Source organism: Zingiber officinale, chromosome 2B, assembly GCF_018446385.1.
Source record: "Zingiber officinale cultivar Zhangliang chromosome 2B, Zo_v1.1, whole genome shotgun sequence".
In the NCBI taxonomy this organism is placed as follows: domain Eukaryota; kingdom Viridiplantae; phylum Streptophyta; class Magnoliopsida; order Zingiberales; family Zingiberaceae; genus Zingiber; species Zingiber officinale.
The window spans coordinates 30,144,636-30,157,590 of NC_055989.1; the positions used below are offsets into that span (position 1 = coordinate 30,144,636).

The following is a 12,955-nucleotide window of genomic DNA, read 5'->3' on the forward strand; positions in this document are numbered from 1 at the left end:
TCAAAGTCTGTTGAACGCGTCCAACAGTGGAAAATTGGAAAGGACAGTCGGTAGTAATGGCCGGAAAGAAGAATTACTGATGTATATCAAATTGTAGAAATGCTTGCCGACGCTATTTTTTTTTTTATCGGAGATAGTAATAAACGTGGATTATTATTAAGCATGCATTTCCTGGAAGAAATTGAAATCATAGTTTAATTTGTGAATACATTGCATTAACCAATCAGACAGCTGGTGGCGCAGGCACCTTGGAAACCGAGCGTAGATGAGTCCACGGAAGACCAAAGCTTTTCCTTTTTCTGCTGCTCTTTTGTTTTATTTTTTCTCCTGACCACTGCAGTCTCTCTCTCTCTCTGCGCGCGCGTGGTCCATTGTGACTCGGCCGCTGCCTCGGATCCGTCATCGTTTCCTCCGTCTAAATCCAGTTATCTTCTCATCAACGCTCCCATGAAGAAGCCACGGCAAAACCAGGGAAGACCATCGTTTCCTTGGGCCCATTCCCTTGATCGTTCAACGACCGCTTCAACTATGCTGTACCTTCAAAATCTCACAAAGATCGCAGTACCCTCTCTCTTTCTTTCCCCTTCTCTGTCTTATTCGAAGAATTAAAGAAACAAAGAATATGTACATACATTTGAATTTTTTTTAAAGCGATCAAAGCCACCAGATCCCATGAGTCAACGGGCGCTATCTTCGTTATAGCGGACGATGAATATATTCGAGTCGGCATTTCAAAACACTACGCGCGGATGATCAGATGTTGGCCATTTTGCCACTTTAACTTTACTGTTGGAGTAGAGACGAGCAGGGAGAACACCTGATCATTTAATGCGACGAATCCGCACAATAGCCATGCATTAATTTGCACCACAATATAATATGTGTGTGTATGTATCTATGCGACACAGTGACCACAATAAATGCAACTCAATTATATCTTTAATTAAGAATCCTGGTCGCCTGACCCTTTCCATAACCAGCTGCATTGGCCAGTAATGGCAGGATGTAAAATGAGAAATCTGTGATAAGGTTAACCCGATGGAATTCTAATTTTCATTCACTTCGATCTCTAGCTATGAACACACGCTCGCTCTATGCATTCTGCAGTAATAATGCATCCGTCCACGAATAAGAGTGGAAACATAGGGGGAAAAATAGAACAGATAAATTATATTCATAGAAAGAAACAAAGGTGGAAAAAATAGCCTAGATAAGTTCCTAAGATCTCTACGGACGAAACAAATTAAATAATTAATCAACAGAAAGCACACGGGTAATTCATTCCATGCAGTACACGTTAATTAATAAGCTAGTAATTGACAGCTAGAAATTGATATCCTTCTTGTTCTCGAGTGCGTAATTAATTAATAGATAAGCACAAAGTATCAGAAGAGCTTGCATTATGATATAGACAAACAATATTATACTATATCAAGTAAGAGGTCAATTTCAGTAGAGAGTCTGTTCTGACTTCTTATTAATGGAACAGTAGCAACACTCACTTGCTTTCTTCGCCAAGACTAGAGAGAGTAAATTAAACATCATTGAGGTCATACATAATTAACGAGAACCAAACAGTTTCTAACAGTGTGCGTCTTTATTAAACCAGGGTCACAAATTCAATTCATTTGAAATTAAAACCATAATTAAAACACTAAGAACAAAAGGTACAGCATACACAACGAGTTAAAAGATGCAGGGAAGAAGAACAAGAACCTAGATAACTAGCTAGCTAACTGGATCCAAGAAATTAAAGCAAGAAAAACAGGAGGTAAATGATCAGTCTGTCTCTAATATTTTGTAGGCCGGCCGTCCGGCGTGAACGATGGTAGCTAGCGAGCTACTACATTGTATTCCATGCCTACATACATATACATGTTGCAGAATCACCTAGCTAGGGTTTAATTTCTTTCTTACCGAGGGTGTTCTTGTTGTTGTGCATCCAGACCTTGAGAACGTGACGCCGGATGCCGGTGTCCTTGCAGAACTCCTGCACAGTCGGCTCATTGTGCTTCTGGATCCGCCACCCCACGCGCTCCGCGAAGGCCAACATTTTGTCCTTCTGCTCCTGTGTGAATTTGGTCCGAAATCTCTTCCTCATCAACCTGGAGCCCGACCCTGACGCCTCCATGCCAAGCATAGGAGGATTCGATGCACCCTCCTGTTCCTCTCGCGCACCGCCGCCGCCAGACGTGGAGGGCAGCCCCAGCAGTGGCGGCCGCGTTCCGATTGCGTAGTGGTGGGGGGGAGGAATGTACCCAGTCGGTGTCCTGTAGTAGGGCGAGAGTTGGGGATGGTGCGCCATCACCATCTCCATTGAACCTGAAGTAATGATTCCTGCTCCTTCGGGTTCCTTTCGGTGGAAATTGCGGTGGCAGCCACAGGCTGCGCAGCGTAGCTCGTCGAGGGTGCCCTCCTCCCCGGCCGCCATGAACTCCCCGCAACCGTCCACTGTCTGACCTCCGATGCCCAACGCGTGATTCTTCAGGCATTCCCTATACCTCCCACCTTCGCCGCCTCTCTTCTGCTGACTTGTAGTGATTCCTCCCACCACCATCGCAATTGTCGCAGCCGCCGACTCCCCTCCACCTCCCATATTCTTATCTTCGCCTTGACTGGAACTTACCAGTGAATTGTCGTTGCAGCTCGAGCTCGGCCCAACAGCAAACCGATCCCCTCCACCTCTACCTGCTCGTGCTCATCGAATTCGATGACCACCAACAGTACTGCAAGCTGCTCGACCCGGCCACCAGTTTTTTTTTCCCCTTCAATTTCTTCCTCCAAACTAATTAAAATTAGAAGAGTTGTTCTACGTGACGCGAAGAAGTGCGCTTCGTCACTTACAGTCGCTGCCGGCGATGTCAACCAGCTGCTTCCTGCAGATGAATAAGCGTCCCGGTGGACTCCCTACTACTTATGCCCGAGCAGGGAAGCTAACCGGGGGTACTTTTTTTACTTTTTACCATTTGCTGTTTCTCCTTCGGTAAAAACTTAGACCTCGACGCACTCAAGATTTCTGAATTTTCAAAGGGCTCATCATAGGTTTTTATTTTTTATTTTTTTTTATTTGTATCAAGGACGTACCTAATTGTAATAATACTCCTTCCATCAATAACTTATCCTGTTATATATATATTTTTTCCAAATATCCTAGCCATAGAATATCCGAGTCATCCAAATATCACGCTGAGCTCCGCGCTTATGTTACCTAGAGACGTGTTTTAGACGTAAATTTTTTCAACGCAAAAAACATAATTTGGCAGGCTAGGAACGGAGTAAAAAGTTATATAAAGAAAAAAAACTTTGAAGATAGGCTATCTCGGAAGAATAGAGATTAGGATTTCAGCATATCTCGGTGCGTGACTCGGTGTAGCTCATTCGGTATTTTTTTTTTTAAATTCTCTCAAAGATTTTCTCACCGGGTTTTATTTTTTTGTAATTTGAATGCATATATAATATAAAATTATAGTGTACACAAATATTGTGCCAATATTTATTTTAAAATTATTTGAGGATGGTTTTTAACTATTATAATTTGCATTTGTTAAGGATATTTTATTTTAAGATTTATGTATGTTCCTACTTGATATTGTCGACGAGTGAGTCACTGAATAATTGTCTTCTCTGTTAACAAAGTCATCGAACACCAAGGGAGAGATGGGCCACTAAGAACGCTTGCGAAGTGAGAGAAAATTAGAATGAAGATCAAGGGTGCTCTAGCTCAACCACTCTGAGACTTAAGTCAGTTTTCCAACAAGAAACATGGAGAAGAAAAATAGTAGAGAAAGAAATGCAGGTGGTTTGTAAGTGTCCATGTGCACGTACCTTTGCTTGTAGGAGTGGACTCAATCTATATATCACTTCTGCAGAAGAAATGATACATCTCTCCTCATTAATAAGACGTCATACCCAAGTAAAGAAAATGTCACGTTGTCATATAAGAGAGTCATGTCACCCACATTCTGTATTATAAAGATCGTGTGAGGTCATGACGTTATATAGACCTTGTTGTTCCATGTGCTATGACAATTCATGTACTGTCCTACATGCTCAGCCCACGTGCTATTAATTAGCTAAAGTAGTTGGGACAGATAGAGAGACATTGGATCAATAGGGTTGAGCCAAATGAATAGGAGGTGTCGAATCGGCGAGGCTTCTCGTCTCGAGGTTATCGTCGTCCGTGTGGAGGTGGTTGAGTTGGAAGGATAGGCCTGGCCGAGCCTAATGGTGTAGCTACTCGTCTTAGGTCTACCGAGACGAATGGCGGCGCCTCTCGTCTCAGGACCATCATCGTACGTGTATAGGTGGTTGAGATGGAAGGATGGGCATGGTCGAGCTGAAGGGAGAAGTTGCTCATCTTAGGTAGGCCGAGGGGAGGTAGTCTTGTTGACACATTTTTACTTTGACCCAATCTCAGCATGACTATTGATCTTCTTGGTACACATGGAGGATTCTAATACTCCCCACATCATAAACCTCCCTCTGAGTCTAGTTGAAAGAGGCATAAGTCCTACTGACTAGGATGTTGTGTTGCAGAGGGATGGGGGTGATCACATCAACATACCTTTGTTCCCTTTCATGCCTTCGTCAATAGTTGAAGAGGAGGTACATGACAAAATTACATAATCCAAGTGTTGTCAGCATTTAATGCCAACATATTTGATCAACCTTAGTCGTTGAGGTGCTCACTTCGCTCTGACAAATAAGACACCTATAATGATTGTTAGTATTAGTCCTAAGAGTCAATTATAAAATGATTAGACTTATTGGGTTAATAGATACGGATTGACTTATTGAGTTAAAAGTTAATCCAATATACTAAATCCAACCCATTAAGATTAATAAATATTAATAGAGATTAATTCATTATTAATCAAAAGAAGACCAAGAGACACAAGAGACACAAACCTTTGGTATTCCTTGGATGAGTACAAAAGGCTTTTGGAATTCTTTTCATGAGATGAATTTTGATTCTTCTTATTCCTCTTGATCCTCTCTTAGCCAAACCTCCTAGAGTGGTTAGCACCACGAAGGTGGTTTCTCTCCGAATCATGAATTTGTGAGATGAACGAAAGAGCGTGTTTGTGTGGATACTTTAGAGGAGTGAACACTTGATCGTGCCAAGATCTGCGTCCAAAGACAAGTTACTACTAGGATTGCTTTGGGCACACAACAAAGGTAACGATTCTATGTGACAGAGTAGAAAGAATGTAGTATATGGTATGTGCATGGATTTCTGCAGGAATCCTTTTTCCACTACACATGTGATTATTTTTCACATAAGGTCCCTACAATGATATCTTTCTGAGGTTACATCTATCAATGTGATATGATATACTATAGGGATCGAGGAGCTATCCAGATCATCATAGTTAATCAGATTGTGTTGATCTGTGCGCTTGATCCAACAGTGCAAAAAATATCTCGACCTTTCGTATTCAGGATCCAATGGTCTGACTGAGTGGGCAAAAGTATATTAGGTTTAGAGAGTCAACACCACTTTCATCGCCTTCATTCACATCTTTGCTTCAGGGAGTTTCTTTGTTTGCGAGTTCCTAGCTTCCGGTGCTACCGTAAGCTCCTTCTCCATTACTCTTTAGTCTTTTCTTTCTTTACCGTCGGGATCATAGCCACTAGAGAACTGTCGAACCCCTGGTATGAGTCGATGCATTCAACTTTCACCAGAGATGCCCAAGAGGATATGAGGAGGACCTTCAGTGTCTGCTTAAGAAATGAGTCCGGGTATCAAAATCAGATCAATGCCCTCATCTTTTGCTATCAAGCTTCACCACCTTCTTTTATGGCCAACTATCCGGTTATGTTCATTTTCTCATCCTAGAATTCTTTCAAATCATATCTGAGTATTTTCACATTCCTCTTCATCAATTAATGCCTAATTCCTTTCTCCTTGTTTCCGAGGTCACCGTCAGCTTTCGCTTGTACCAAATTTCTCTATGTCCCATCATCTTCCATTACTTTTATTACCCAAAGCGAATGGAGTTCAGGGTTTTCTACTTTATGGCAAGGCCAGGGTTGCCATTGTAAATACTCTAGGTTAGTTTTGATGTGTTCAACCGAGTTAAGTTAGGTCTTGCGATTTTGATGTATTGTGTCTGAGTGTGCAGGAGGTTAGGAACATAAAAAGTTGAGCGGAAGATGTGGTGAGCGAGAAGGATGACATGAAAAATGAGTCAATGGTCTCGGTGCATCATATTGAGATATGCCTGATGCGGTGAATGTTAAAAAGACGTTTTGTAAACATCCACAGTGGAATACTTAACGATAAATAAGCTAATTTATTACATCACACACACCACACACACCACACACATGCAAGATACAACCGCGCAGACAAGATCATAAAACAAAATAAAATCAAATAACAATTATTCTAGGTATACCTTACGGATGACTTGTAACGAGAAAGACATCAACCTTTTACTATGTTATCAAATCTCGCCTCTATTCTTATCCACGTCAAGCTCTTTAAGACAACTCCAAGAGAACAAGCTTCTCTTTCAGAAGATACTAGCCATGAGCGAAGGAGAAGAATCAAGAAGAGGAAGAAGAAGCAACAAGAAGATCTTCTTCCTTTAGATGGCTCATGACAATAAGAGGAGAAGCTCTTGTTGTGGCCGACAACAAGAGAGAGAGAGAGATAGAGAGAGAGAGAGGGAGAGGGAGAGGGAGAGGGAGAGAGGTATTGGGTTTAGGTTTTCAAAACATAATCAAGTCAATAAGGAATTGTCTATTAATTCTCTATTAACCATATCAATATATAGTCCTCTTTAATGAGTTGGATTAGAAAGCCCAAATCCAACTCATTATGCCTTAACCAAAAATTAGCCCATTAACCGGTTTGGTTCACAACTAAATCAAGTTGGTTCATAGTTAAACCAAATAGGGTCCAACTCTTTCATAAGAGATATGACTCATTCGTGCTTTTGTTCCAATAAATATTTCCATATTTGTCTTATGTATGGTCCAATCAAACATTTATCTCTTGATCTGAGAATCCAATTTTTTAACTTGTTTTACGTTTTTTAGAGACTCGTAGTGTGTATGACCCAATATGTTTCTTGTTTATCTTGACCGCCCATAATTTAACTACTTATTTATGGAACGATCATGAGTCACACCAAATAGTACACCATGATCCCCAATTAATTAAAAAATCATAGTTGATCTTAAAACTAATTCCGAATCCTTCAACAGTTATAGTGAGTCGTGTCTCGTTCCTTTCACTCATCTTATACCCAATTGGTTCAAGACATGGTCTATGTGTCTGCCCCCTCTAAACTGACTACGTTACATATAGCCCAAGAAATATTTTCTCGTTCTATGGATTCAAATTACTAGTACATGTGTACAAGAGTCTCATACTGTTAGCATGTGATGCTTTGACCAAAGACATTGAGTAATAATCCTAACAAGTAGCCATAGGATATACGTCTTCTTTCAAGGAGTAGTGAATCTTCTGTGGGATATTCAAATATCTTTGTACACTTCAACTGATACCCAATCATTTTAGGTCTACACCTCCAAAAGATATTTTCTTAAGATGTCAAAATATAAGTCTCCATGATCAAGATGACTTATATACCTCAAGTCGAAGGAAACTTGCACTTGAGCTACTGTAAGAACTTCATAGACATATCCATATATGTAGAGAAGTAAATGAAGTCTTACAACAAGTCATTCCAATGAACTAGTTACCATAACTAGCATCCACGTTTAACTCTTGACATCCCAATGTCTCCATCTAGTGAGAAATAACTGCTTGACCGAACTAAGGAGTATAACTCGTGCTAGTCTTATAGAAATATGATGTCCGAATGCACCAATTCGATGACTAAAAAAAATCTAATATATTTATTATTACACATGTAGAGATAATCCCAAGTTGTGTGTAGGATCATTGACATGTTAGAGGGGAGAGGGGGTGAATAGCACACGTGACTTTCACGTTCGTTTCGGAAAACACAGAGTAAGAAATGCAGTGACAAGTAAAGAGACAAAGAGCACAATCACAAACACCAAGAGTTACTTGGTTCGGAGCCCATGGTGACTCCTACTCCAAAGCCCGCACGTGAGAGTGCTTTCGATGGGCAATCATTATAAGCTCGAGAAATCTTTACAAAATCAATTATAATTACAATATTAAAACTAAGTTACCGACAATACAAAGATGTTGGAAAGGAATGTCAATTGTCGGCATAGTAGTTGAGCGTTATTGAAGTGTTTCGTCGTAGCATATAGGAGCGCAAGTAGTCTGATTTTTGGTTGCCTTGAAGTGATGGTCGAGACCCCCTTTTATAGCCTCCTCAAACTTGATCCAGATCCCCTGATCTCGAGATCAAGTCTTGGCTCAACCCGGATCGATCGACCGATCCCCAGGTTTGGTCGACCGATCCCACCTGAATCGATCAACTTTCTAATCACGGTTCTATTGCTCGGATATAGTTTCTTTATTCAATCGACCGATCTTGTCGTTTGGTCGACCAATCCCTAGCTCATCTGGTCTGATCAACTTGACTCGACCACATCACTGCTTATCCTCGGTTCGGTCGACCGATCCCAAGGTTCGGTCGACCGATCCCTCGGTTGAACTTAGTCTGATCTCTGAAAATCTGATCCTGTTGTACTGGGGTTCGTTCGATCGATCCAGACGTTCGGTCGACCGATAAAGGTCGAATCTAACCCTGCAACAAAGTGTTAGTCTCCTGCAAAACACAGTTAGTCAAATAATAATTAATTAAATAAAACAACTTTTGATAGCCTTCGGACTATCCGGTTCTAACTTCGGATTTCCTCATAAAATCCTAGGTCGAACTGACGCCTACTGTTCCCTCACAGGAGAACGTTTCCTCACCTACTCCTCTCAGGAGAAGCTACCTGTTACCAGATCGTTCCTCCAGACCGACTGGACTTTTTACCTAGGGTTACCACCTCCTAGGACCTAGAGTTACCACCCCCTAGAACCTAGAGTTACCATCTCCTAGGGGTTTTCATAACCTAGGGCTACCACCCCTAGGGGTTTCCACTTGCCTAATCGCAGCTAGGACTTTCCATCACCTAGGGTTACGACCCCTAGGACCTAGGGTTACCTCGCCCTAGGGTTTTCCACCAGCCTAGAATATACTAGGACTTTTTTCTAAGATAATTTAGGACTTTCCTGTAAGCTCAATCAATCTTGTTAGATCACAAGACAACTTAACTTTGGACCCCTTGACATAATTAAAACCCAGGTTCGATCGTCTGATACTTCCTATACCAACAATCTCTCCCTTTTTAATTATGGTAACACGGTTCAAAGTTAAGTAAAAAATAACAATAAATAAAGGATTTTAAGCATGAGAGCATGAGCATAAATACAATAATTTTTTAAAAAAACTCCCTTATTCTCCCCCTTTCATGAAAATTATGTTTAACTTATATTTAACTCTTAACTTTTAACTTTCTCTCCCCCTTTGACATATATTGAAAAGGAGAGAAGGTTGTTTGACAAAAAGGTTTGTACTCTATTTAACATTAAGTTCCCCCTAAATGGTAGCACTTAAAAAAAAACCTTAGCTAATTTTTAAGCGTTGAAAGTGAGTTTGCCTTTTTTTTTAAAAAATAAACTAAGCTAAACTTAACTTTGAAAATAATTGTTTTGAAAAACACTTAGCTAAATTAGAAATGCTTTGAAAATACTTAGCTTTTTCAACAAAAACTTAGCTAAACTTAAGCTTTGAAAATTACTTAGCCAAAAAAAACTTAGCTAATCTTAAGTTTTGAAATTGTCTTAGCTTTTTTTCAAAAAAAAACTTAGCTAAATTTTAACTTTGAAATTAATTGCTTTGACAAATACTTAGCTTAATTAAAAATACTTTATTAAGTACTTTAGCTTTCTGAAATTAAATTTTGATAACAACTTATCTTTTAAAAAGACTTTGATAAAACTTAGCTTTAAAAAGATTTTGATAAACACTTAGTTAAGTACTTAGCTTTATAAAGGTTTTGATAAAAGCTTAGTTAAGTACTTAGCTTAAAAAATATTTTGATTAAAGCTTAGTTAAGTAATTAGCTTAAAAATATTTTGATAAAAGCTTAGCTTAAGTACTTAGCTTAAAAAATACTTTTTCAAATTTTTTTTCAAAAATATTTGAACTTGCTTTTGCAAATAAGATTTATTTTCAAAAATAAAAAAAACTGAACTTTTTAAACATTTACAAAATTAACTTTGACATTTAAAAAAAACAATGCTTTAATTAAAAAAATAAATGCCTTAAACTTCTTTGCACTCCTTAATTAATGTCAAAAATAAATGAATACTTTTAGGGTATCCTAGAGTCCAAGCATGTAAAATAACCATAAAAGTTATTATTTATTTTTCTAATTTTCATCTCACTCATTCTATATTGTCAAGCATGTTCAGCTTATGAGTGTGTGTGAGATAGAGTTAAGTTAAGTTGATGTTATCTTTAACTTTGAAAAATATTATGATATAGAAGTATATTTTAAAAATAATTTAAGTTAAATTTAGATTTTAAAAATACTGAAATTAAGATTTAAAATATAAGTTTATATTTTAAAATATAATTAAATATTTGAAAATAATTAAGATTTTAAAGATTATTTGAAAATAATTTAAATTTTGAAAATTATATGAAAATAATTAAGATTTTGAAAATTATATGAAAATTATATGAAAATAATATGAAAATAATTAAGATTTTAAAAATTAATTATGATTTAAAAATTAATTATGATTTGAAAATTAATTATCATTTTAGAAATTAATTATACTTGTGAAATTAATTTAGATTTTGAAATTAATTAGATTTTGAAATTAGTTAAGATTTTGAAATTAATTATGATTTTGAAATTAATTATGATTTATTAGATTTTGATAATTATTAAATAAAATGACTTAGTTTAATTAAATTAATTTTTAGTTAACTATTTTATATTTTAAACCTAGGTCTATCTCACCCTTTTCTAGATTTTCAATCAGGGAACTTTAATAGTTTTATGATATAGTTAATTTAATCTTTAATTTAAATTCTAATCTAAGAATTGATCAACATTTGATTTAGACTAAGATTTAACAGTTAGTTAATTAAATATCTATTTCAATAATTGGCTTCCAGGCTGTGGCGAGGCATTATACCGTCTTGGGTATGAGATCATCCACCACTTCTAGATAAAGCCTTTTAAAGAAATTAAATATTTAATTTTTTTTATGAAAATCCTAGGTCTAACTAGTCAAGTGTGGATCAAGCCTAAGTTCTTATCTATCCTAATCTAAGCATGTATAATGAAAAACAGTAAAGAAAATATCAAACAATTATATTTTATGATAAAGACAATCTTTTTGTTGACTCCCCCTGGATCATAGCCTCGATAAGGTCTATCAAGGTAATAAATTTGATCCTTGGGGGTCCAATATTGACCAAGTCCAACTTAATTAGTCAGGTTAGACTTGGGGACCCATGCTTGGACTAAGTTTTTATTTGAGTATGTTACTAGAGATAAATAAGATCTGAATTGATGTTTAGCCTTATGTCCAAGTCTAGATCGGTTGTATACGCCCCTTTGTTTTCCAAGAATTAGGTCAAGGTTCTTGGAACCTAAAGTGAACCGTTCCAATGAGTTCTTGAGTTCTTTAACTTGAGTTTTTAAATTAAAATTCTCTTCCTAAACTTGCTCAGTCAAAGAACTTGAGTTAGCCACTTCTTTAAGGGTTGTTACCTCCTTTTAGAGTGACTTAACTTGAACGTTAGATTTGTCCAACTTTCTTAATAAATATACAATTAGATTTTGTAAGTCATCTATCTGAGTACCTGAAATTAGGGAACTTACAATGCTGTTTGGCCCTTCAGAAATATATATGGATCTGTGGCTTCTCTTGGACTTGGTTTTCAATTCGCTCACAGTTTCAGATTCGGACTCGATTTCGGCAACATACGCTTGTGCTGGTAGAGTGAGGAAGCTTGCTTGCATGTGTTCTTCTTCGTCAGACTCTTTCGATGACTCAAACCACGTTGCCTTGAAGGCCTTCCTTCTTCCGTGCTTTTGGTTTCGACAGTCAGGTTTGTAGTGCCCCTTCTTGTTGCAGCCATAGCAGATAACTCCAGACTTGGTCTTCGAGTTCGATTGAGTCATCTTCTTCTTCTTGAGTGCTTTCCGAACTAGTTTGACTAGTTCGATGGTGATATCATCTTCGAGATCCGATTCGTCTTCGGATTTAGGTTCGGTTCGGCGCTTGATTTTTGGTTCCCCTTTCTACTTGTACCTACAATCAAAGCAATACCTTGCTCAGCCGGGCACGCATTAGTCTGTTCATGAAGTTCAAATTCTAAAAAGAGTTCATCTAGTCTAATTGAGGAAAGGTCCTTAGATACCTTGTAAGAATCTACCATTAATGCCCACAAGGTGTTCCTCGGAAAAGCGTTCAATGCGTACCTTATGACATCGCTGTTCTCCACTTTCTGTCCGATCGCGTGGAGTCCGTTCAGAAGATCTTGTATGCGAGCATGTAGTTGGCTCCCTGACTCACCTTCCTACATTTTTATATTATATAATTTATTTAATATTAAATCTCATTTGCATACCTTTATGTCGAAAGTGCCCTAGTGCAGCTCGATTAGTTTATTCCACAACTCCTTTGCACTGTTAAAGGGGTCGACTTGGTTCAACTCTTCTTTTGTCTGGTCGCATTGTAAGGCTCGAGTCACCTTGGCATCAACCTCGATTTTCTTCATTAGACTCATGTCCTAGTTTTCGCATGCTACTAGTTTGCGAGCGTCGTCTAGTGGAAGCGCAAGGTTAATTTGGATGATTATCCACATCTCTACCTCAATCTTCAGATAGTACTCCATTCAGCTCTTCCAGTAGCCAAAATCTTCTCCAGAGAATAGAGGTGGGCGTGCAGTGATGTAGCCATCTTGGTGGCCCATTGTAGAAGAAA

The 12,955-nt window shown here is 38.1% G+C and overlaps 1 protein-coding gene across 1 annotated transcript; it reads right to left on the reverse strand.

Annotated features, from left to right (window-relative positions):
• Positions 1-1,596: 1,596 nt before the first annotated feature.
• LOC122049054 (zinc-finger homeodomain protein 1-like) lies at positions 1,597-2,982 on the reverse strand. Its single transcript, XM_042610541.1, has one exon. The coding sequence runs from the start codon at positions 2,594-2,596 to the stop codon at positions 1,895-1,897; it is 702 nt and encodes a 233-aa protein (XP_042466475.1). The 5' UTR covers positions 2,597-2,982; the 3' UTR covers positions 1,597-1,894.
• Between the last annotated feature and the right edge of the window lie 9,973 nt (positions 2,983-12,955).